Raw genomic sequence first — 27090 nt, 5'->3', positions numbered from 1 at the left:
ATCTGACACCTTCACACAGACATACATGCAGTCAAAACAACAGTGTACATAAAGTAAAAATAAATAAATTGGGAAAAAGCCTTTTTTTTTTTTTTTAGCATTTTAGTTTTGAATGCTTCTTCTATGTCCTCAGGTAGCCTCATTTCTGTTTTGGCTTCCATTATTGCCACGAAATCACCCCTTAGCCTTTGGGTTTCTTTTTCTCTGACTGTATTTAATATTTTTTTCTTTGTCTTTAGCATTCTACTATGTCACTCTAATGTGTCCTTATCTTGTATGAAATTATTTGGCTTTTTAAGTTTGTAACTTGGAAGTGTTTTTAAATGTTTATTGGCTATTAAGTGCCTCTTGAAATGTAAATTTCCATTTTTATTCTGTCTTAATGTATTAAGTCTTTCATTATCAGCATAGTAAATGTTCTCGTCTTGTTTCCTTTTGTCTTTTTAAATTTGTTTCTGTTTTAATTATTGCTTGTGTCATAAGAAATATGCCTGGGGTGTACTTTCTGTTTTCCCTTAATAAAATATAATAACATTTAATTGGAGAGCTAAATCCCATGCTAATAGTCAGTACACAATTGCTTGATGAAATACACCATTTAATGTATGCCTGCTCCCTCTTAGGAGAAAAGATATTTGACCCCAGCTCTTGAGGCCTACCTAGTTCATTTGGTTATGTGTCCTATTTCACTTCTAGAAATACCCTGTTTTGTGCTCAGAGCATATGGAGTGAAATATATCCAGTGGTGAAAGCAATTAAAAAAATTATCTTAGTTCTGCCACTTGCTTTGTAATAATAATGATCAAAAGAATCAAAGATGAATTTCAAAATGTAGTTGTCCCTGAAAAAAAATTCTTAACTTTTTTTTTTCCTTTGGATTTTTTTTTCTAAGAGGAAAAACCACTTAATATATTTTTGGAAGGTGCTAAACATAACAGTAAGTTTGGTATAATTGTTTCATTGAAAATTAATAGTTGACCTAGGCCCCCTACACATATGTACCCATTAGGCATCTTGGTCTTAATGTTGGTTCCCTAGTACAGGGAGCGGGAGCTGTCTCCGACATGGACTCTGTTGCATGCTTTTCGATCCATTCCCCTTGGTGGGTATGCCTTGCCAGGCCACCATGGTAGAGGTTGTGCTTAGTCCTGATGCAACTTGATATGCTGGGGTGGGTTGGCAGGGAGGGAGGGTGGGTGGGACCAAGAGGAGAGGAGGGAGGGGGCTGCAATTGGGATGTAAGGTGAATTACTAAATACAAATTTTAAAAATTAATAGTTCAGTGTTAAAGCACAGATTCATAAACCCAATTTAATGAGTTGAAACATTGGTCACTGAGTTTACATGGATGTTTTTAAAAGTCACTGTAAAGGACTAGGTCTTATGGTTCTGTAATAGAGCACTTATCAAGCACGTTGGATCTCTAATATCACAAAAGAGAGATAATGCACATACCACATACATTTAAAAATAAGTTAAATCAAAATTATAAGATCTTGAACAATTTACCTTTTGTGCATCATATCAAAACAAAAATAATATTTTTAAAATTATAAATTTTGGCCTGGCATGGTTGTGTATGCCTTTAATCCCAGTGCTCAGAAGGCACAGGTGGCTCTCTGTAAGTTCAAGGCTAGCCTGGTCTACAAAGTGAGTCCAAGATGACCAGGGCTACACAGAGAAACCCTGCCTCAAAAAACAAAACAAAAATTCAAGTTTCAGCCTGATCATAAACTTTGTTAGAAGATCAGATTTTGAGACTATTAAAAACAGCCTTCAAGAGGTAAATCATTAATGCACCTAGGAGGCTGAGACAGAAGGATTCCTACAAATTCAAGGCCAGCTTGAGCTAAAGAATGAAAGGGACCCTGTATCAGAAATCGAGGAGGGGGGGCAAGATTGCTGCCAAACCTGATGGCCTGATTTTGATTCCTCAAACCTACTTGGTGGAAGGAGAGAACCAACTCCTTCAGGTTGTCCTCTGACACGTATACCGTGGCATGCTCTCCCACACGTACACACACAAAAAATAAAAATAAATGAGTTGAATAGTGAACTCAAATGTAACCAACTTGCACTCAGATGAAAAAGTCGTAATTTGTAAATTCAATCTATAGCCTCCCCCCACCCAGTTTGTTAAAGGCAACTGCCACTGGATAAATTGAAATATCTAAGTGCAATTGCTATTTTTAAATAGCACATAATCTACATAATGCTTTATTAATTCAGATAATTTGCTTGTGAGTTCAGATTATCTTCTGTGTAGTCAATACTACATAATATGCTTCTTGGTGTACATTTATAGTACTGATATTTTTATAGTACTTCATTATAGTGCTGATATTTTTTCACGTGTCTTTACTTTCTAATCTTAGTTCTTTTAACTTGTTTCTCTACAATAGAGACTATTAGTTTTGCTTAGTGAATGGATTACTATTTTAGGGGTAGGGAATGATTTTTTAAAATTATATTATACTTGCTTTTATTCTGTCAAAGTAAAGATACATTTATGAGCTCTGCTTTTTGTTTCAAAAGTTTTTTTCAGAGAGAAAAAGTATTCCTGTAAGCATAATTTCTGTGTAAAAAATTTTCATTAGAAGTTAGACTTGGAATAAAAGCATTTCATGGTGTTATTGCTTGTAGAACAAATTAGTATTTTGCTGTGGAATAAGTACCCGGGGCTCTGTGTAGCCAGAGTTAACTCTTTAAGTGCAGCAAACACAAAATCCATAAATATAATACAGTTGGGGGTGGGGAGGTAACTTTCATTGTTCAAGTATAGATGTCAACTCCTGTGTATTAGCAGAAGATTGGCTGTATGGAAGATGTAAGAAAGGAGAAATGTAAACTTTACAGATTTATTCATTTGCAAATTAGATACTTGGTAAACATTTGTTTATATAGTAGCTTTTTTATTACTAGAATTCTTTACTATTATTGCCTTTTTCACTTCAGAATTTCTGACATTAACAAGGAACAGGACTATGTCCAGAATTTAAGGAGAGGGTCTTTGAGGTAGAAATAGATTATGACCATCTTTCTAGCTTTTCATAGAGAAGATTGAGATGGGGCCCAAATCAGAAAACAGGTTTTAACCTATGTGTTGTAAGTTATTATTGAGTCTAATGTAAAATGGTTAAATTTCAGTTTTAATTTAGATGTGTAAAGCAAAAAAGTTTTAAATTACAATGTCCATAGTTACACCTTTAATAAATTTTAGTCCAAGAGAAGTAGTGTACATGATAAAAGATGTACTCTTATGTTTGTATTTCCTTCAAATTTTGATGTTTTGTTTTTCAGTCTGACTTCAAAAACAGTAGGAATGTTACTTCCTCCACCTCGTGAGTGCTGGACGAGTAGAGATTTTTTTTTTTAATGTGTTTGGATGTTTTGCCTATATATTACTGCATGCCACATGTGTGCCTGGTATCTGCAGAGGCCATAACTCTTCAGATTCCCTGAAGTTAGACAGTTGTGAGCTACCATGTACATGCAGGGCTCCTTGGAAGAGTACTGTTATAAGGAACAAAGACAAGTTTACCTAAAAAAGAATTAACATATAAGGACTGTAAGATAACAGAAAAGCCCCTGCCTAAATCTAAATAGGAATAAGATGTGCAGTAGACTTACACTAATTTTTCTTTCAAGAAAGGACTTGGTTTTACCTTTTATAGTTTGGTTTTACTAGGACATTTTTGTTAATAGAAATGGAAAAACTTTATGAAAATTTCTGCATCATCAATAAAGCAGTTTCTTTACATGGGCTTGTTTTGAATCATAAATATACACAGTGACCAGATTGTGTATTACTTTATATACATTTTAAGATTTATAATTATAATAAGTGTATAATAGTTCATTTTAAGATTTATAATCAAAATAGCTCCATTGTTGTGTTGGCTGCTGAGCAATCTGGCCAAATGTAAGTCTGAGGAAAGTGAATCTTTTCTACAAAATAAAATGACGTTGAGTTAATTCCCTGAGATGGCTGTAATAAAAAAGCCAGATAGTTAGTGTTGAGCAGGTCAAAATCTTCTCAATTAGAAGTTTATACATAATTGAGTTTTGAATCTAAAGTAAGGTGTATTTCAGTACCAAGAGCCTTGTCTGGAACTTTTGTAAGCATCTTTTATACCATTATAATGACGTAAGAATAGAGAACAGGTAGATCTGCGCAAACTTGACAACTGTGGAATGTTTGGGTTTAAGAGAGAATATAAGGCTTTCAACATACTAAGTAGTACTATGAGTAGAAAGGAGGCAGGAAGAAAAGATTGACAGGGAAACTGATGATAAATAGGTAATGGTTAAAACATGATTGACATGAAAGTTTTATATTTCGCTTTTCTCATTTGGAAAATAATTGTAGTTGTAATTATATAGTAACAGAATTACTGTGAGGATTAAATTAACGTTTAAAGTCCTTCACTTAATTTCTCAGTAAGTGGACAAGTACTACTTTATGAATTAGAAAAATACTTAGCTTTTCATGTTCTGAAACAGCCTTTCAAGTGATAAAAATAGTTTAGGAGAGGATCTGTCAAAACAAGGCTTGGGGTATTAGTTGAAATGAAGACATTATGTGTATAGAAAAAGTAGATGGCAGAAATGTTTGGGATATAAGGAACTGACAATGGGGAAGTGGAGGAACATATGCAGTCTAAAGCAGCAGGAACTCAAGAAGAGGGTGTTTAGCAGTGCCAGGTAAAACAAAATGTAACTGGGAGGACTGAAAAGAATTATTCTGCATGGTAGGTAGATTCCTGGTGGTTTTGGTTTTTAAAAATACTTTACAGTATTTCCTGTGCAGTCGTATTCACCCATTTACACTATATGGCCTAATGTGTGTGTCCTCTCTTCTATTCAGGTTAGAGAAACCATCAGTATAATTCATTTTAGGCCATTTTCAGATCAACCCTGGCAACTAGTCTATGTCCACCATTTTAGATATGCCTATTCTAGACATTTATGTAAATAGGACCATAGAGTATACAATATATTGTTTTTATTTTGCTTTAGGAGTGTTTTGCTTACACTCATAGGTGTACTGTGTGTGCGCCTGGTGCCTGAGGAGTCCAGAAGAGGGTTTCAGATACCCTGGTACTAAAGTTACAGTCAGTTAATAGGCATCATTTGGGTACTGGGAATTAAACTCAGGTCCTCTTGAAGAGTGGCCAGTGTTCTTAATCATTGAGCCAGCCCCTGGTCTTTTATAAATTTAGTGTTTTTATTAAATCTTTGAAAAATTCATATATTTGATACTTACTTTTCTTAACTCCTCAGATCCATTCCCCACTTTCCCACCCTTTTGCAACTTCTTTTTTTTTTCCTTTAATTAGCACACAAGTCCAGTTTGTACTGCCCATATATACATAATCATGAGTATGGGGTCACCCATTGGAGTGTGGTAGACATATATTAGCACTACACCCTTAAAGAGAACTCTGCCTCCCCCCCCCACAAGCCATCAACTGTCAGTAGGGCTTCAGTAATGGAAGCTTGTGAGTCCCTCCCCTCTTCTTGCTTAATCATTCTATGACATTTATCATATATCAAAACTTTATTTTTTTTTCTATTGCTAGGAATCAAAGTTAAGGCCTTTACCATATTTGCCCACATTAGGCACAATTCTACTACTGAATTATACTCCCTGCTCCAGTGAACTTGACTTTTAATTCTTCATTTGATCTACCTCAGGAAATACTGTTGTATCATTCAGTGGTTAGGGACACCTGCTTATGATTCACTTTTTACAAGTTCTCCCCTTGAAGACTTTCTGGGCACTGGCATAATTTACAGTTCATTAATACTTTGGTTTGGGAACTCATCTCTTGATAATTTAGATTTCATTTGTCATATTTTCTATTATAATCACTATATAGCCATTCAGTGAAGTTTCATTAAAGATCATATATTTGGTGCTGTTATGAAAACTTCAGAAATAAACCCTAGCACAGCTTGCTTTTTTTTTTTTTTTTTTTTAAGTTTTGAAGTGCTTATGAGTGATTAAAACCATTTAATGGGGGGGGGGGGAGGCTCAGCTCTTAAGAGCACTGACGTTCTTCCAAAGGGCCCTGATTCAATTCCCAGCACCCAGATGGTAGCTCACAGTTGTCTGTAACTCCTGTTCCAGGGGATCCTTATCCTCACATAGGCACACATGCAGTCAGAATACCAATGTACATAACATATAAATAAATTAAAAAACTATAGTGGCCCTAACATTATTGTTTTTCTAAGAAGCATAAGTTTTATTTTGGTTACTGGTGAAAAAAATGCATCTACATACCTATTAAAGTACTTTTAAAAATGAACCCTGCTGTTAAGGCTATTTGAAGACATCTGATGAATCTTATAATGTTTTCATTCTAGGGAAAAATCAAGTTTGTGTCTGAGAATTATACCATCTTATGGCCATCTTCTGGCTATAAATGCCACGTGGCTGCACATACCAACAAAGTTTTTTACAAAAGAAGTCATTTTTGTGCCTTCAAACTAAGTCAGGTATAGTCACTGTGAATAAATTATATATATGTATATAAAACATTATATATAATATATTATATTAATATATATTAATATTATAGATATAATATTTCCTAATTTAATAACCTGAATTTCAGGTTTGGCTGGGGTTAGAATAAGTTTAATTAATATACAGTTCCATAGTGCTAATAATACTTATTTTCCTCCTTTCAGAATTACCTCTATGTACTTTCAGGCAACACTGTTATTAAATGACCCAGACAGACCTGTCCTCATATAATTGTAGCTTTTCAGTACAGGGAACCTAAAAGATGACAGCACCCACTTGTAAAAGCATGTGAGTAAAACTAAATAATAAAAGCATATTTTGGTGGACTTGGGGAGTGGCATGCATGCAGAGGGGGGAGGGAGGGTGGGATCGGCGGGGGAGGAGGGAGGGGCTCATGGGGGGATGCAAAATGAATAAAGTGTAATTAATAAAAAAAATAAAAGATTTTAAAAAAAAAAGCATTTTGTTTTCTTGGTTGGCTTCCTTCCTCTAATACAAATATTCTTTTTGTTTCTAGACTTGAACTCAATAAAAATGGTAAGAGATTAATTAGTTCTTGCAATTTTTGGTTTTTGTTGTTTTAGTAAATGTTTCACAAAGTAATAGCTTCTTTTTATCCTCATTTCTTAAAGCTCTCATCTCTCCATGGAAAGGGCAATTAATTATTCAGGGTTGTTTGCTGTGTGATATAACTCTTTGGTCTACTTATGGCACAGTAATTCCAGTTCAACTGTAAGTATTATACTTGATGTCATCAATATTATATTTGATGTCATCCTTAATACATGTTTTATTTTTCCAGTACTCATTTCGATGTATTTTTTTAAAGATTTATTTTTTATGTGTATAATGTTCTGCCTGCATGTATGACTGCACCCCAGAAGAGGGCACAGATCTCATTATAGATGATTGTGAGCCACCATGTTGCTGGGAATTGAACTCAGGACCTCTGGAAGAGCAGCCAGTGCCTCTGAGCCTCCTTCCTTCTTTCCTTCCTTCCTTCCTTCCTTTTTTCTTTTTTCTTTTCATTTTTTTATTACTTCTTTTTTATATTAATTACAGTTTATTTACTTTGTATCCCAGCTGTAACCCCCTCGCTCATTCCCTCCCAGTCCCACCTTTCTAGCCCTCATTTCAATGTCTTATTGGGTAGGATTGGTGTAAAATACAGTGATTTTACTTGGTTTTAGGCTAGGATACATTTGATTGTGTAGAGTATAAGTACATAGGTGACCTAAATTCTTGGGAAAATGGTATTTTTGTTGCTGTAGTTGAGATGGGGTCTTGCTGTATTGCCCAGGTTGTTTCTGAATTTGTGAACTCAGGCAGGCTCACTTCTGTCTCCTGAAAAACTAAGACACTACATGTATCTGTTACCATGCTTCACTAAGTTACCTTATATTAGAAGTTTGCTTTCCTCAAAAGTCAATAAGATTGGTCCAGAGAGCAAGTATAGCAAATTATACCCCTTAATGCTGTTATTAAGATTTATAGTGTCTGATGTTCTGATAATTCACATGATTCTTACAGGAAAAAAAATATACTAAAAGTAGCTGTTAAATCTGTGTGTAGTATGATAATGAAGTTTTTTATGTTTTGTTTGCTTTGCTTTGTTTTTTAATCCTGGGGAACTGTAAAGGACATCTTAAGAACTCTTTGTTTAGGCTATTTATGCTTTCTACTCTATACCACTAAAGCATAGACATAGTTTAGTTGACATAAGAGCGCTGATTTCTGTCAGAATTTATTTTCTGTTGGCTACTTGTAAGAACAAAGGACAGGGATAGTATAGCTCATAAATAGTAAAATAAGAATTTTTTTGAAAAAATAATTTTAAAAGATGGAAAGACTTTTTTTGCTCTAGAATGTAGTTACTAAATGTAAGGAATATGATGGCATATACTATTCAAGTATATGGTGAAATTTTGGTTATTTACATATCTTTCAATATTTTCCTCTAGCTTGGGTATTAATCACAGATGAAAAAAGGCAGACTGGAGTGAGACAACTGAAAATCTCTTTTCTTAATTTTTTTGTTTGGTTGGTTTTAGTCTTAGTTTTTTGAGACAGAATTTTTCTGTGTAGCCTTGGCTGTCCTAGAACTCATTCTATAGACCAGGGTGGCCTCTGCCTCTTGGAGTACTGGGACTAAAGGCTTGAGCCACCACTGCCCAACTTTTTTTAAAGTTTTTAAATGTGCTTTTATTACATCACTTCATGTTAGACCCTCCTGTTCCTTATTCTTTTTTGGGGGTTGGGGGGGCTGGATGAGACAAGGTTTCATTGTGTAGCCCTGGCTGTCCTGGACTGACTTTGTAGACCAGGCTGGCCTCAAACTCACAGAAATCTGACTGCCTCTCCCTTCTTTGTGCTGAGATCACAGGTGTGCACCATCGCACCTAGCTCTTCCCCCAAGCTTCTTCCATGTCCCCCTCCTTAGGTAGATTAGGCTCTTTTTCTTGATTATTATTATTATTGTGTGTGTGATAGAGAGAAACAATATTTTTGTTGGTAGTTTCATGATTTGGTTATTGAAGGATCTCAGCAAAATTAGGATAAGGTGTAAGCTAAGTAATAGTAGTCTGTCATTGTGAATTTCTTGATTTTTTTGTGATTTGTTGTACAAGGAACAAATTACCAAATTTGAATTACTTTGAGGTAAAAGGGCATCACATATGACTCTCCAAAAGAGGAGGAGGAGGACAAGGAGAAGCATGTAGAAAAACTAAGCAAAGATAGTAAAGTATAGGAATTTTTGTGCCTTTTTTGTAACTTTTATGTAAGTTGTACTATTTCAAAGTAAAAAAGAAAAAGTACTTGAAAGAATAAAGAACTACATGTGACCTATTCTATGATATAACCTAATAGTGCAGAGAATTTCAACTTAGTATAATTTTTAATTCTCAGATTCAGAATACAGTTATTTAACATATCTGGATATTTTGGCCATGCCGAAAATACATGTACTCAGAAAATGTGAGCATGTTTGTATACAACGTCTGTGGGTCATATGTGTGAGAATCTATATTTTTTTATAAATTGTACATTACCTAACCTGGAATTTCATGACTTTAAAAATAATTGCCTATGTATTTATGTTTTGTTTGTGGGTATGTACATGTATATGCAGGTGCTAGTAGAGGCTAAAAGAGGGAATCTTATGCTGCCCAGTGTGGGTGTTAGAAACAAACTCATGTTCTCTACAAGAGCAGTACACACTCTGAACCATCTCTCCAGCCCTTTAAGGACTTCTTTATGGTTATATTTCTGTTTGCATCTGCGTTAGAAAGTGATAAGGTTATGTCAGTATTTATTACAGTGCTTGATAAGTTTTTGTTTTTTAGGCCCCGGGAACTAGATTTTAAGCATGTAATGAAAGTGTCTTCTCTGAAAGAAAGCCTCCCAGAAGCTGCCTTTAGAAGACGGGATTATTTGGAACACAAAGGTCTGTCGAAATGTAATGGTGCACAATATATTCTGTCCACGCTGTCTTCTAAACCTTCACATACATACCTAAATTTCATCTTAAATGGTTCTTAAAATGGCCTTTGGAAGAAGTTGTAGAGTTATCATATTCTCCATTCTGTGGAAGCCAGTTACAGATTGATAGGGATTCATCTAGGATGATAAGAACTTTATCTTCAATACAGAGTGCTCGGAGAATTGGGCAAACATGTTAAAAATAGCTGAATCCCAGACCCATTCCTTTCAGCCACAACAGTTTTTATTGTTTTTAATGTATTTATTGTTAAGTTGGAAACAAATATGAGACCAGGGACACAGAGGAAGGTAGATGGATCACTATGAGTTTGAGACCAGCCTGGTTTACATAGTAAGTTCCAGGCCAGCCTAGCCTGGTCATGAGACCCTATCTCAAAACAAAAATTGTTCTCTTACGTTGCTACAAGCTTAACAAAATAATACTAGACAAAAATATCAGTGTTCATTAATTAAATGACCAAAGTTTTTTTCAAATTTGTTTTATTTTTGTTTTGAGAAAGGGTCTTTTTTGTTGTTGTTGTTGTTGTTTTATGTGCATTAGTGTGAAGGTGTCAGATCCCTTAGAATTGAGATATAGACAGTTGTGAGCTGCCATGTGGGTACTGGGAATTGAACCCAGGTCCTTTGGAAGAACAGACAGTGCTCTTAACCACTGAGCCATCTCTCCAGCCCCCTGTTGTTTTTTAAGAAAGGGTTTCTCTGTGTAGTCTTGGCTGTTCTGGACTCATTTTGTAGACCAGGCTGTCTTCGAATTCATATAGTTCCACCTGCCTCTGCCTCCCTGAGTGCTGAGATTATAGGCATGTGCCACCTCACCTAGCTTTGAGATGGGGTCTTACTATATAATTCTGGCTGTCCTGGAATTCACTATGTAGATCAGGCTGGAACTCAGAGATCTGTCCGCCTCTGCCTCTGCCTCTTGAGTACCGGGATTAAAGTACATTTTTAAAACTAAATGTTGTGAAAATTGCTTTTTAAGTGCATTAAAAATAAAAGTTCTGAAGAAGAAAAAAAAAAAAAAAAGCCCTGTCTTTAATCCCAATTCTAAGGAGGTAAAAGCAGACAGGTTTCAAAGTTCAATCAGGTTCACCCTGGTTTATACAGCAAGTTCCAGACCAGCCAGGAATACATAGTGAGACCCTGTGTACATACACACACATATATGCATACATACCTTGAAGAGAAGGCAGTGGGAGTGTATGTGATCAGAAAACGTGATATACATATACGGAATTGTCAAAGAATAATTTTTTTAAATTCAAATTTAAAATGTTCTATATTTTTTATTCTCTTTACAGTCTGTTGTCAAGATTTATGCTTTGATTTATATGAAGTGGAACTGTCAAACAAACAAGGAGAAAATATAGATAAGTTAATAGAATATATTAAAAATAAGCAACTGGTAAGAATCACTAATTTCAAGTATAATTACTAATTTTTCCTTAAACTAGAAAATGAGTACCTAAGTGTTAGCTGAATTATTTAGCTTGCCAGTGGGGTTCCTCTGTTAACAGACATAATCTTGTAACTGACATTTTCATTGTCCTTACATCTCGGCTTATCTTTGTGTCTCATTAGTAAGCTTATATTCCAGACTAAAAGAACAGGTGTTTTTTTGTTTTTTTCTCTCTTCAAAGTCCTTATCGGTTTTGTTTTGTTTTTTCATACATTGATTAGATATCTAATGCATTTGCATTGGTCACAGTACCACTTTTGAGATACTTCTTTGAAAGCCACTTTTACCATTATCCAGGGGTTTATAAGAATTGTTTCTTGTGTTTTCACAATAGAGGAAAGTAAGTCTTGGGAATAACCACTGGTTCAAAGAATTCTGTCATGTTAGCCAGGGTTTCTCAATGTGAAAATAAATAGATGCTTGACCCACAGTTTGAGCCAGCTTTTATGATAATTTCAAATTATTACAAAGGAAATGATATGTTGACAGTTTAGCTCTTTTCTGTCCCATAATAGATATTAAAAAGCAATAAAGTAAAATAGACCATATGTGCATGCATCTGTGTTAGGACAGTGACCTGTCTTAATGATAGTGTTGGTTAAAATACTCTGACTTGCAAATAACATTAAACTGCCCTCAATCAGTGAGTGATTCTATAGGCTTGTGTTTTCAGTCTAAGTAGTAAGGCAGGGTTTTAATACTATTCTGAAAATCTTATTCTCCCAGCTTTGTCCTTTTCTGTATAATAGTTTTTGTCCTATCGCTGTCAGTCAGGATTACATGCTATCTTTCCACATGGGTGGGAAGAGACAACTGCTCCTGACCATCACTTTAATTTTGCTAGAACAATTTGTATAATCTGCACATCTCTCAGTAGCTGGAAATGGCACGGGTGATACTGTTAAGTTGAGACTTTTATGAAAGCCCACCTTTCAAAATGAGTGTGAATTAGTTCTATTAAGTCTACAGTAGTTCTCCCAGAAATAGATTGAAGAATCCATTTCCTTTTTCTTCTTTTTTTCTTTTCCAGGCAATCATCAAATGCTTAGAAGATAGAGGTTTTTTCATTTTACTTACATCATCAGCCTTAACACCAGAACCAGGTAAAAACAAGCTTTTTGGGAAGAAAAAATATTAACGTATTTACTTTTCTTTCATGAGATTAACAGCCTACATTTTTTTTCTCCTGATTCTTACTCTTACAGATTTTGGAGATGAGCAGATGGGTCTACATGGTTTACATTTATTCCATTCACCTCAGTCAACAGGTGAGGTTATAGTGGTACCTAATCAGTTCACTCAACCTGTTGAGTACTTTGCAGTCCTTACCTTACTCAAATTCTCAGTAGCACAGAGCACTTCTTATCTCTTTTTTTCTGTAAGCAACTGTCTTCCTAGTTGACCTCCTTTGCAAGTTTGAGTGTATCCAAAATTGAATCCATTTGTTGTTCAACCATAGCTAGGACATACTTTTCCCATAGTCTCTCTAAAAGCTGTGACTCGGGCTTTTCATGACTATTCTTTCTATCTAGATTATTGGTCTTTGTATTTGTATCATGCATTCCCAACATTGCATCAACCATGCGGACAAATATTTGGCTGTTAGAAACAAAAAATTTTAAAAAGGGTCTGTTTGGGCTTACACTCTACATATGTTGCCTTAATCATGGTGTTTTATCACAGCAGTAGAAAAGCCTCTAATACATGAATAATATAATATTATTATTTTTTTGTCTCTTAGAGCCAAATATTTGTCCTTGGGGCCAAAAGCACATTGGGAATGCATGGGGGCTTGGAACTACAAGCCAAGAGACTATACTAGCAAAGGCAAGGGGGTTTTGAAACCTCAGTTTGCCCATAATGACATACTTCCTCTAGAAGGGCCACACCCTCAAACCTCCCAAACAACTGCCATCAATTGGAGACCAATATTCAAAAATCTGAGCCTATGAAGGACATTCTCATTCAGACCACCACAAGTCAAGTGCCTAAGCAGTTATACAAAATGTCACAATGTGTGTCATATTGCAGTTAAAATACTTCTGGGATGATAATGTAACTCATTTGAGGGTGCTAGTCTTATAGGCATAAAACTTGGGATTTGATCATCAGGGCTGCATGTATCACCTGGAATTATAGATATTTGCCACTGTATCTGGCTGTGCCTATCATACAAATATATATTAAAATGCTTAGCGTAGTTTTTGATTCTTGATGCTGGTATTCTGAGCATGCAGTTACCAGTTGGCTACATCCCCAGCATAATGTCTACCTTGGCTGCATTCTGTATCCTAGAGCATACATCTGCCAGATATCTGAAAAAAATAAGTGTTTGCTCAGCAAATAAAAGAAATGAAAGTGAGTTTTTTTTTTTTTCCTAAAAAAGCAATTTTCATTGTTTAAATTATACTGTATGTGTTTAAGGAGAATGCTAAATTTAGTATTTCTAAATTATAGCCAATACAAAAATGTTAAAGTTGATTTTTTAAAGGATTTATTTATTTATTTTACTTTACATGTATGAGTATCTTGCCTACATGTTTGTATGTATGCACCACATGTGTGCAGTGACCTTGGAGGCCAGAAGAGGGCATTGGGTCCCAGAAACTGAAGTTTTGGGTGGTATTCAGCCTCTGGTGGATGCTGGAAACTGAACTCACATTCTCTGGAAGAGCAGCCACCGCTTTCAACTGATTAGCCATCGCTAACAGCTCCTTAAAGTTGATCAGGTGAACAAAGAAGGAGAGCAGTACTTTTTGGTATTTTCAAACAAATAAAACAACCAATTATACAAATAGGCTGACAAAGGGTATTTATATTTATTGTGTTATTTATTTTTTTAAGTATAATTGATTTCGCAATCCTTAACGTAAGTATTTTTTATAACCTTCTCAAAGATGAGGAAACAGATTTGCCCAAATCAACATGATTCCAGGGCTGGCTCTCAACTACCGTGCCATACTACATTTTTTTTTGTAAAAATTTTTTATTTTAGAGCTGCAGAGATGCTTCAGTGGTTAAGACCACTTGTTGCTCTTCTAGAGAATACAGGTTTGGTTCTAGAGCCCACATTAAGTGGCTCAACCTGTCACTCTATCTCCAAAGGGTTCAACACCAGCACTTGCACATGTATATGTAATCATGCACACAAATATAAAGAAAATCTTTATAAAAAAGATTTATGATTACATTCTTTACTTTCATCATCTCCTCCCACTTTGCTTTCTCCACTTTCCTTTCTTCTGGAGATTGAATCCAGGGCTTCATCTGTGGTTCTTGAGCCCTGTTCTAATGAGCTACATCTGCAGCCTTCATTTCTCCTTTTTAATCACAAACTGCCAGTCAGTCTAATAAGAACCATTACAGGATAAGCACAGGAATGCTGTATGAATGAATAAAAGAGTGTTGGATTACTTTTTTATACATTCCTCATTGAGACAGGTTTTTTTTTTCTTTTGTTTTTTTTTTTTTTCTTTCTGAGGCAGGGTTTCTCTGTGTAGCCCTGACTGTCCTGGAATTCTCTCTGTAAACCAGTGTGGCCTCGAACTCAGAGAGATCTGCCTGCCTCAGCCTTCCAAGTGCTGTGAATTAAAGGTGTACACCACTACCTTCTTTTGAATTGAAATTTTGCTTAGCCAACTTAATATTCTTCATAGGTTTTGTAGTAAGTCTACTACAAAGCATTTTAGCCCGTGCCTTTCTAATTTTTTTTCTGGAAATGGTGAGGTTGCCTAGGAAATATGCTCTTTTATCATGAAACTATTGTTAGTAATACATACAGATCTTTTCTATATTTGTGTTTCCTTTCTATTGGAACTCTGAATGATATAAGCTTGGAAGAAAGAAATTTTATTTTAATATTTAACTACATTTCCTTTTTCATTATTTGCCTGTGTTGTCTTTTCTAATATTTGCTATAATATTAGTGTATTTAACTAGGATTAATTTATTTCATAATTCTGCAGGTAACTTGTTTTAAATGTCACAATTCCCATTTCTATTTAGTAGGCACGGAGTTGTTCTTGTAGGCTTACATTACTGGTAACTGAAATGTTCAAGAATTTTGTTAACTAATTCATAAATATCTGACATTCTCTTTTTTTCTCATTGTTAGGTTATTGATTAAAAACAAAGCAAAATTAATCAGAGTGAGGCAAAATACAGATTAGACAGTTCAGTTAACTTTTAAAATATATAAAATATAATTTTATAGAAAAAGCAAAATAACAGCTGTTATTTCAGTGACATGAGACTTAGGATGCTAAAGGTTATTTTTACAAAACTGTTTGTTTCTCAGTTTTCTCTTAAGCCAGCCATCACACAAATAATTGAGACTTTTATTATTTTAACAAGCTTCACAGCACAAGAACTGGGCAGTTACTGATTTGTTCTTAACCCTGTAAGCAAATATGATGTCCTCCCAAGCGTACATCCCAGAGATACTTGCACTTTGTAGCTTCCAGCTCCTTCTCCTGGTGTTTCTTGGACCTCTCCCATGGCTCAATCCCCTGGCCGTCAAGAAGTCCACCCTTATTTTCTCCCCTGCTCAGTAACTGGCTATAAGCTGCGTTTTTGGCATATTAGGGGACAATTGGGGAGTGGAGTTTTTTCAGCATTGAGACGGGAACTTCTCAGAACAAGGCTTGCAACTAGATATAGGGGGTACAGAAATCAGCATTTGAATTACACAATAACCTTACACCTAGACTTTTCAGTTCACTTTGCATTTTGGCCTCCCAAAAGAATTAAGTGAAATAGCAAACAATATGCCTGTCCTTAGGGCAGTGCTGCTACTATGAATGCCCACTGGGCTCTGTTTGAACACCCTGTAGGTGAGATGGAGCTGAAGGCAGGGTTATTTTACGCATTGTAACATAATATTTGCATATCAAATCATTCTTTTTTTTAGTGGTATATGTGTGTGTCATAAATATATGGAAATTATATTTGTTAAAAATGCCCATAAAACTTGTACGAATTGCCATTTATGTTTTCATTTGCAATAGTGTAGTATATTTAACCAGATAATAAATTTGAAATCTATAGCATTTTTTCCCGTATGTGTGTCAAATTTTAAATGTATGTGCATACACATTGTGTTTTAGGAGCAAAGGACTTGAAAGTTGAAGATGACATTTCTTTGAAAGTGGTACCCATTTTACCTGCCCTTAGTTATGCACTTCTAGAAGCAAAGAAATCATTTCCTGAAGAAGGAATTCCTCCAAACATCTTAGTAAAGCATAGTTTCCAAGACCTGTATAAGGTGGACAGAAGCCTTTCATTGATGGCTGTTCCTCAAGATGGAATGAAAGATGCTGCATTTACTGGGAAGCTGTCCCATGCTTTTGACGTGGCTTCCCCATTTGAAAAGTGCCCTGCAGAGTCTTTCAATCAACTGAAGTTTTATTTTTCAGACCCTACTGGGTATTCTTTGGATCTGACTGCTGCTTTGGATTTGTTAACAGAGCAGCCTCAGTTTCCTTGTATTTCAGACGGGATTTGTGATGCTGGATTTTCTTTAGTTATAACTCCAGATCCTGAGTGTCTTGACTCAGAGATGGAAATAAAAGAAACTGAAACAGCAAAAAAATCTGTGAAAACATCGAGAGTGAAGAAGAAAGCTGTGACTCCATTGACTCCAACTTCAAATCTGAGAGTTCAGCCAAAGAGAAAGGCCAGCACATTAGCTGTTATACTGCCAAGTAAACGGGTGGGCCTGGGCCACCCCATTTCTAAAAGAACTGCCCCCAGAACAGACAGCGGATCATGCAACCCAACTCTTAAGTTAGTTAAAGGGCAGTTTCCTCAGAAGAGAAAAAGAGGTAATAATAATGTATGCGACTATTATGATTACAACTTCACGTCAAACCCTATTCACTATATATATTCATGTGAACTAGAGCTTAGGATGTTAGAGGTTTGTTAGAAATGCCAATTTTCTTTTTCTGAGCAATTTGTATGTGTATGAAAACTAGAAAAACAGTGATCTAGATAAGAGATAGAAACCAAGAAATTAGAAAGATTAAGATCTCAGCCAGGTGTGGTGGCAAATGCCTGTAATCCTAGCATGGGGGGGGGGGGCAGTTCAACAAAGCAAGTCCAGGACAGCTGAGGCTATACAGAGAAACCCTTTCTCAAAAAGCAGGTAGTCTTAGAAGATAACTACCTGATCTTTGTATTATGCACTGGCAGGTAGTAGGAGAAAGGGGATCTTTTAAAAACAGGTATACCAATAGCAATAACATTAATAAGCAGAAGCCTAAGCATGTATAACAGGAAGGAAAATTCCAGAAACAGTCTAGGACCAAATTTTTAGTCTTTTGTGTGTTATCTTTTTTTTTTTTTTTAAGAATCACTTGAGTTTTATAACTGACCTGCTAAAATGAAATATGTTGTGGCCTAGAAAAAATCTGAAAGAGCTTAACATGTGGTTTTGATACCCCTTAAAATTGAGAATCAGTTTTCAAGTTATTTGGTTAGGTTTTATTGTTGTTTTGTCTGTTTGTTTTTTTTGAGAGGAGGTGCCCACTAAAACAAGAAGATGCCATCAGACCCCTTCACCACGCATTCCCTACTTCCCCACCTTGAGATGGAGTTCCAGGCATTTTGAGCTATCTAATATCCAGGTCTTGGGAATCCAGCACTGGTCCTCGAGAGAAGCAGTGTGCTCTCTTAACAACTGAGCCAACTCTCCATCCTCTCCATTTCTCTTATTGACAGTATGGCCAACTATATGACTTATATGGTACCATCTTAAGCTATATTTTTTTGTATTTTCTCCAAAACTAGGTAACTATAATATTTTTTTATGGGACCAACTAAGCAAAGGAGTCAGCAGACTATATACCCAAGGTTCCCATTTATTCATACATATATCATCACTGGCTCTGTCACTCAGTATAGCAAGAGTTGAAAAATTAAGGCAAAGATCATATGACTTTCAAAGCTGAAAGTATATACTTTCTGATTCTTTATGAAAAATGTTTGCCAATCATTTGTTTTCTATTTTTAATTTGGAAATTTTGATGCTTAAAAAAGAAGCATATATGTTGTAAATGTGATTAATATTTACTATTGTAATACTTTTAGTATGGCTACAGTTAATCCTAAAGCAGCTATATAATCAAATCAGCACACAGAGACTGGGATTTATTTAACTAACCTAGATCACAATGCTGGGTAATAGTTATTCCATCTTAAATCTCCAAGCCCACATAGTTTCCTACTATTCAGATTTTACCTATTATATTTGCTTTTAGTGATATCTTAGGTCTGGTTCATTTCTCCACCACATTCCAAGAACTCTCCTCCAGCTTCTCTCTCTGCCCTCTCTCTCCTCCTCTGCCTCCCACTCCTTCCTGTCCTCTGGCTCCTCCCCTCTCCCTCCTCCTCCTTCCTCTCCATTGCTCAACATCGTGGCTGGTTGTTTTATTTTGGCATGTTTACACAATGTTGAGACTGGTGATTCTTAGAATAAGTATCACAATACAATGTCCAGATTGAAACCAGAGAATTGGGGAGAGAAATCAGCATTTGAAAGAACAAGGGTAAGGTGTATACATTCCAAAAGAACATTATACCAACACATATAGAATATAGTGATCACTAATATCTGAATATTAAGTTGGACCCTGTGGTTTAACCACTAGTCTGCTATTTCCTATTAGTTAACCCCCCTTCCAAAAAGATAAATCAAGGGAAAAGTTATTCTGATAAGTGTTTGGGTCACCCTCACACACACACTTAAAACAGTCTTGTCTTTTCTGCATAAGGTGCAGAAGTGCTTACTGCACAGATCATACAGAAAACCAGAGTATGTAAGAAAAGACGAGAAGCTTCTGTAGCTAAAGATGCTCCGGTACCTACAAGAGCAAAAAGGTCAAAGAAGCAAGAGAAGTCTCCAGGTAGAGTTGTTTCACGCCCTAAGCCACGTGTGGAAAAGTCTCCACAAAAACAGAAGGTAAATGTAGCAAGAGGCCGTCAGAATACCAGAGTCAGAAAGCAACTTCAACCTGGTAAGAAACTCTTGGAATATCTAATATGTAATAGCAGTTGAGATAGATCAGTAGCTCTATAGTCTTTAGTCCAGACATTAACACAAATAATCCAGATTCTTTTTTCTTGGAAGTTTTAGATTTATGTGTACGAGTGTTTTGCCTGCATGTATGTCTGTGCATTGTGTGTGTGTAGTGCTCATGGAGGCAAGAAGAAGGGGTCTGGTCCCCTAGAACTGGAGTTAGGCATATGAGTGAGCTACCATGTGGGTGTTAGAAACTGAACTCAGATCCTCTGCCAGATGAACAAGTGCTCGAACCACTGAGCCGCACCTAACCCCTGCATCTTTTTTTTTTTAAGATGTATTTTATTTATTTATTACATATACACTGTTCTTCCTGTATGCCAGCAGAGGGCACCAGATATCACTAGAGATGGTTGTGAGCCACCATGTGGTTGCATGGAATTGAACTCAGGACCTCTGGAAGACCATCCACTGCTCTTAACCTCTGAGCCATCTCTCCAGCCTCCTAGTCCCCGTTTCTTAATTGTGCTATTTACTTAAAAGATAGAAACCTAAAGTAACATAAAATTAAATTGCTTCCTTTTAAACCAAATACATTATTCCAAATTATTGACAGTTTTGAGCAAACTACATATAATTCTCTTTAAGTAATTTAGAAAACTACAAGATTCAAACAGCCTTTACTTTAATTTTAAAGCCTGAACATAAGTTTTATAAGTTAAGGTATAAACAACCTCCTTTATGACTAAATATACTTGCAAGTAGTATCTGCTTGTGTTTGTCAGAGCAATAGAGTTACAAAGGTGTAACAGCTTGTTTTCTTCCCACACCCCATCTCCCAAAATAAACTACACTGAGGCTTAAATATATTTATAAAAGCATAGGCCAATATAGCTAGGTATGTTACCTGACTTGCTCATAACTAATACCCTGTTTATTCTATCCTGAGCTCTGCTACGTGACTGGTTACCTCTGCTCAGTTTCATACATCCATCTTTTTCAGCATCCCAGGGTGAATCCCTCCTCTCTTTTCCCAGAGTTCCTATCTCTCTCTTGGAACTCCTACCTCCTTATTTCCTACCTCAGCTTACAGGATGTAAGTTTTTTATTGACAGGTGATGCTTACATACAGACACAAGAGATTCCTTCTATAAAAAGGCTGTAAGGTTGTCAAAAAATAAGTATAAGCAGTAATCAAAACTGTATTTGCGGGCTGGAGAGATGGCCCAGAGGTTAAGAACACTGCTTGCACTTCCAGAGGTCCTAAATTCAATTCCCAGCAACCAGGCTGTAGCTCACAACCATCTGTGATGAAATCTGGTGCCCTCTTCTGGCTTTCAGGTATACATGCAGGCAGAACATTGTATACATAATAAATCTTTTTTTTAAAACCTATTTGCTTTAAAAGGTGGTGATGGAATTTTAAGGTATTTTACTTTTGATAAAACTTATATAAACTAAAATCTGATTAGTCCTATATTTCTACCTGTTATACATTACTTCTTTATCAGAAAGCTCAGTTATTACCTCAGCCTTAACGTTGATTTCAACTTAACATATCCCTACCCTTAGGACTATTTCTCTTTTAATTTTACTCTTCTGTATGTGATTTGTTTTTTTCCTCCAAATTACAATGTCTTTGTTGTTTTTACATTTTATTTATCTTGTATGTGTGTTTATAAGTATGTGGTGTGCAGCTGCCACAGTGCCCTTGTGGAGATCAGAGTAGTGGCACAAGTCAGCTCTCTCCACAGTGTGCGTTCTATGAATTAAACTGTCAGGCAAGCATCTTTACCCCACTGAGCTGTCTTGACAACACCAAACTGTAAAGTCTTATCACTAATACTTCTTCTTTGATAATGAGTCCTGTTGTTATGTCAGCTGTTTTGTTTAACAAGACTTCATTCATTGTATATAATTTTCTCTTTATTTCACTGATTCTACTTTCTCCCTTACCTGTTACTTCATGTGTGTATTTTGTTTGGGGTTTTTTTTGAGACAGAGGTTTAGTTTAGTTTGTTTGTTTGTTTGTTTGTTTTTGGGTAGGCCTGGCTATCCTGGAACTAGCACTGCAGACCATGGTCTGGAGCTTATAGATACCCTCCTGCCTCTGCCTCCAGATTGCTGAAGTTAAAGGCTTGTGCCACCACTGCTGGCCATTTTTTTTAGTTTGGTTTGGTTTCTGTTTTTGAGACAGGGTTTCTCTGTGTACCCCTGGCTGTCCTGGATTCACTTTGTAGACCAGGCTGGCCTTGAACTCATACAGATCTTAAAGGTGTGTGCCACCACTGCCAGGCCCACTGCTGTCAATTTTTATATATTTTATAGATGAAATTTAGCATAAAACTTTTGTTGGAGTAGCAAAATTATAGACAGGCTTCAGTATTTCTGAGTTCTTTTAATATTTTCTGATTGAAATTTTTAAAAAAATGTTTATCCAGAGCCATAAATTAAAACAAAATCAAATGTTTACTCCTGTCATTCTAAAATGCATAGAAATGCAAATTTTATTTCTTTTTTTATTAAGGGAATTCATGGTGCAGTCTTATCCTATGGGTTTGGTTTAGTTTGGGTAGTTCATGCCTCCTAGGTCAAATTAAGTATTTTCATCCTTTGCAATTTCTCCTGGTTTTGTGCAGCAGAGTTCTTTGCACATGTTTTCTTATGCTTTCCTTCTCACTAACCACTCATTCTTATGTTCTTAATAACGTAGAATTTAATTCACAATCATTTGATAACAGTTTATAATAGAATACACACTTTTTGTCTTTTAAATAATCTCTTACTCTTCCATTTTTCGATCACTTATTCTAATCTGTTTTGTTTCTTACACTTGAAATACTGGTATTTAAGAAGACAGGTGAGCCTATACTTAAGCCTTTAATCTTTGCATTCTGTAGACAAGGCCAACCTGGTCTACAGAGCAAGTTCCAGGACAGCCAGGGCTACAGGGGAAAACCCTGTCTCAAAACAAAGCAAAAAGCAAACAACAACAACAAAACACAAACAACAACAATGTGTCAGGCAAAACATGACTAAGCTGGGTCAAATTTGAAAATTGCTGATTAAAATTGCATTTTAATTTTTGACTGTCTAAAATGAAATCTGAAGTCAGTTTTTTTCTTAGACTATTGATTTTTCTGTCCTTTTAAAAGTTTGTTATACAATTTTTTATTCCCTGAATTATCACATAGCAGTAGTATTCTTATCTGTATCTTAACTATACCTTATCATTATTGTATTCTTCATATTTTTTATGTGTATGAGTGTTTTGTTTGCATGTATGTCTGTGCATCACACGGATGCCTGTTGCTCAGTAAGGCCAGAAAAGGACTTCAATTCTCCTAAAACTGGAGTTACAGAAAAGTTGTAAGCTGCTACGTGGGTGCTTAGAATTGAACCCAGGTCCTCTAGGAGGAGTAAACAATGTCCTTAATCTTTGAGCCATCTTTCCTGCTCCCACTATTACATTTTTAATTGAATGAGAATCTGTAACAAGTCAGTAATTGTTTTAAATTAAATTATACATCCTTATACTACTTTTCTTGTCATCAATAGTTATATCATAGTAGCTATAACTTCTAAGTGATATTCTGTATAAGAAATAGATGTGTATATGGAATCTGTAATGTTAGTAGAAGTAGACCAAAATTAGTGTCACTTAAGTACATCAAGGTATAAAATAAATTTAATGTTTCCAATGTATCTTAGAGGGCAAACAAGAAAATTCTCAGCTTTGGAGTTTTTTTTGTTTTTTTTTTTTTTTTGCCTCGCTCTCTTAGGTTTTCTATTTTAAATAACTAAGCTGTGAGGTTTTCTATTTTAAACAGCTAAGCTGTGTTTGATTAAATTTTTTCTCCAACATGCTTCTCATTTCAAATGATTATTATAGGTTAGATTTTTTGTTTCCTTAGATATATGAATTGGCGTTTTGTAGGCAGGTTATTGATTCATTTCAGACTTCTTATCATTGATGATAAAGAGTTCATTTGACTTTTCTCTGCATCATTTACTTGCAAAGGGAATTGTTATATGTATAGTTGTGAACATTTTTTTTTTTTTATAATAGCATTTAAGAAAGATTACAGGTGGCGCCTGCCTTTAATTCCAGCAGTCAGGGGGAGGCAGAGGCAGGAGGATCACTGTGAGTTCGAGGCTAGCCTGGTCTACAAAGTGAGTCTATGACAGCCAAGGCTACACAGAGAAACCCTGCTAGGGGAGTGGTAGGAAGGGGAGATTACTATACAGAAAATGCTTTGCAAACCACTGGAGAATGTAATTTTTCTGATAAGGCCAAATGGTTAGATCCTGTTATTTTACAGGGGAAAAAAAAATGTTAGTGGATTGCCTCTTTTGCAGGTAATAATGCCTTTATTGCTAAAAGTTAAGTTTTTAAACAAATTAATTGATTGAATACACACCACTTTTATAGTGTTTTATGCATATTATAAAGCTAAACATCTCTATTTGGAACTTAGTTGTTTCTTGGGAAATAGTTTGAGAAAGTGTTAACTAGTTTGTGAGCACACTGAAGACAAGACTTTGGTCTTTTTGGGTTTTTTTTCCCATCTTTTCATATATCTGTTGTATTGGCTATTAATCTTTATTTAAGATATAGGAATGTGCAGATTAATCTAAGAAAAACAAATATTACATCTATCCTTTTGTTTTTTATTCTGAAGCTAAAAAAGAAGTTTCACATCTTCAATCAGAAATTTCATCAGATGACCAAAAAGATGGACTTAACCTAAATACAGTTCAACAAGAGTGTATTCCAGTGATTCCTAAAGGTCTTCCTGAAAACTCAATTACCAACTGTGACTCCCAGGCCCTAAATATGTTAGCTGATCTGGCATTAAGCTCTGCTGCTTCTATACCATCTTGTGAGCTCAGGAACCTTCCCTGCTTCTCTGAATTGCATGATGCCTCTGACCTTGAATGTCATAGTGGATTTCAAAGTCAAAAAGGTATACTACTACCTAAATCATCCTCTGATGAGAGGATTAATTCAGAGTCAAACTTAACTGTTAGCCAAGAAGAAAATTTAGTATCTTGTGCTCAGCCTCTTGCTACTGCCCAGGCAGCACCCCCTGAGGAAGCCCGAGAATTCTCAGATGGAATTCAAAACTTTGTTGCTGTGGAACATTCCTATGCCTTGCTCCTTGCTGAGAAGTCAGAGAAACATCTGCATCAAAGAAAGATAACAAGCCCTGCTTTTACAAAGAATGGGATGAAAGGCCCTGAAGCTGGAACTCCTATAGGAAAGGTCATGCCATTTCGGCATCTACAGAATATCTCCCCTCTACAAAAGCTTTCTGAAGATTCATTGACTAAACACAAAAGTCTGTTTGTATCTTCCAACCTTAAAGATTTTTTTTGCTCTCATACTGTTATTAGATGTGATGGTTCCTTTAAGATCACTTTCAAATGTGAAGGAGACTATGCATTCAGCTTAGATAGCAGATACACCAGCAACCCATTGGAGAGAACTGTTGTGAGAGCATTACATGGGTAAGTAGGAGGGATTCAGCTTTTTGTTGAGATCTATGTGGTAAGATGGGAGACGCATGCCTGATTTTTGAGAAGTTCAGAATACTATTTAGAACTGTAATCTGAATATAGTATAGTTTTTGCTATTTCTCAGAGAATATTCTAATCATACTTTTCCAGCTATTGTAAAGGACTAAAAAAATGAAAAATAAATGAATTAACCATTCTAAGCCAAACTAAAGTGATAGGAATCTGGGTACTTGCTAGAACCATTCATCCCACAATAAACGGGCTGTCTCCTGAGTGAGTTTGGGTGATATGAAAGACAAAGACTAGGCTGGAAGTCAGGAGACTGAAGTGTTTTTTCATATAAGTTTTGTGCTTTAAAATAAATCACTTAATGTTCTGATCCTTGGTTTTCTTCTCTTCAAAATAAATAGGTTATACATAATTGTTTAAGTCAGTTCTTACTATTTCACATTGTGAATTTGAAAATAAAAATGAACACAAATTATTATTGAAAGAGACACAGACACAAGTTATTTTTGTGTTTTCTTTAACATTTCAGACCCTGGAATACTGATTTGCCTGAAAACATGGAAGATGTGAAGCGTTTACTTCATATGTGGGTAGCTCTTTTCTACAGCAAAAAAAAACAAAGTTATTGGGTCACTTCGAAAGGTAGTAGAACACAGAAACCCAGCAAAATATGTATGCATAAATAAGTCTATAGAATCCTTTGATCACAGTGAAACTGAGGAGTTTTCCAGTGTGGAAAGACATTCTATAGACCCTCTGTTGGAGACTAAGGAAGCATACGAAGGTCATGCCACCAATATGACCTTTCCTGGATCTAACTGCGTGCTTCCTTTCATTAATCCACCAAGTACCAGAAACTTGGAACTCTGTATAGAGAATGAACAGAAAGAAATGTTTACAGGAGAGTATCACCTGGATACTGCAAGAAGCCTGAATTCCGTCTATAATGAGGTGAGATACTGGTAAACATACTCAAAACAAAATATATTTCAGGGGAAAAAAAATGGATCTTCTATCTAAGTAAAGGATTTTAAGAGTGAGTATAAGAACTAGGGAGATAGTTTAATAGATAAATTGTTTGCTGTACAGCCTATGGACCTGAGTTCAAATGTGCAACATCCATGTATATGCCCGACATGGCAATGAGCATCTGTAACCCCAGAACTGGGGAAGAGGGGGGGGGAACAGATTAATCCCTGGGGCTTACTGGCTCTAGCAGAGTCGGTGAGCTCCAGGCCAGTGAAAGAAAAAAGAAGGTGAATGAAACCTGAAGAACCACCACCAAAGTTGACCTGACCTACATTGTACAGGAACACATACATATAACTAACGTGTTACTGTTTACCTAGATATTAAGGATCAAATGTTAGTAATAAAAATATTAGTAATGCTTTGTTAGATGTTGGTATTTTTTTAATAGACTAAAATTGCTTAACTTTGAATTAGTTTGGATGACAAATAATTGAATAGTAAAATATTACAACTTTAAAGGAAAGTCATTTATGAATTACTTTTTTCTAAGTTTGGAAAGCATATTTTGTTTTACTCCTTCATTTTCAGGCAGGCCAAATAACCTACATTTTATCTAGAATAAGAAAGTGGTAATAAAAACTTTCTAAAGATTATGGCCCAGATTTAGTCTAGAATAACTTTGACAGAGCTTGAACAGTGCTTATGGTACTTGTCCTCACATTGGGTAGACTGCTACCATATATGAGATCAGTGGGGACTTGTATGGTCAATAATGAACCTAGGAAGGTCATTATCTTCAAATGATCATTATTTGCAAAGTTAACATACCTATAGCACTGTATACCACACTGTTCCAAGAATTCTGAAACAAAGCGAGTGAAGTATGAGCTGTTTGTTTGGGCTGGAGAAAGGGCTCAGTGGTTATGAACACTTGATGCTCTTCCAAGTTCAGTTCCCCACCTGTAATTCTAACTCCAGGTATCTGATACCAATAAAGAGATATCTGATACCAATAAAGAGATGATAGATAGATAGATAGATAGATAGATAGATAGATAGATAGATAGATAGATAGAT

At 35.7% G+C, this 27090-nt stretch overlaps 1 protein-coding gene across 1 annotated transcript in view; it reads left to right on the top strand.

Annotated features, from left to right (window-relative positions):
- Positions 1-27090, top strand: part of Tasor2 (transcription activation suppressor family member 2) — a 46975-nt gene that overhangs the window by 4367 nt on the left and 15518 nt on the right. The window contains 13 exon segments of the mRNA XM_055593900.1: positions 6373-6504; positions 6700-6823; positions 7053-7072; positions 7168-7267; positions 9880-9980; positions 11335-11438; positions 12523-12595; positions 12698-12760; positions 16598-17314; positions 19265-19507; positions 24195-25023; positions 25571-25649; positions 25651-25992. Coding sequence (XP_055449875.1) covers positions 6798-6823; positions 7053-7072; positions 7168-7267; positions 9880-9980; positions 11335-11438; positions 12523-12595; positions 12698-12760; positions 16598-17314; positions 19265-19507; positions 24195-25023; positions 25571-25649; positions 25651-25992 — 2697 coding nt within the window. The 5' untranslated portion in view covers positions 6373-6504; positions 6700-6797.

The sequence above is a fragment of the Psammomys obesus genome, unplaced genomic scaffold, assembly GCF_907164565.1.
Source record: "Psammomys obesus unplaced genomic scaffold, mPsaObe1.curated_primary_1811, whole genome shotgun sequence".
Classification (NCBI taxonomy): domain Eukaryota; kingdom Metazoa; phylum Chordata; class Mammalia; order Rodentia; family Muridae; genus Psammomys; species Psammomys obesus.
Note: the sequence above shows the minus strand (reverse complement) of the source record. Positions and strands in the feature narration are given on the sequence as shown.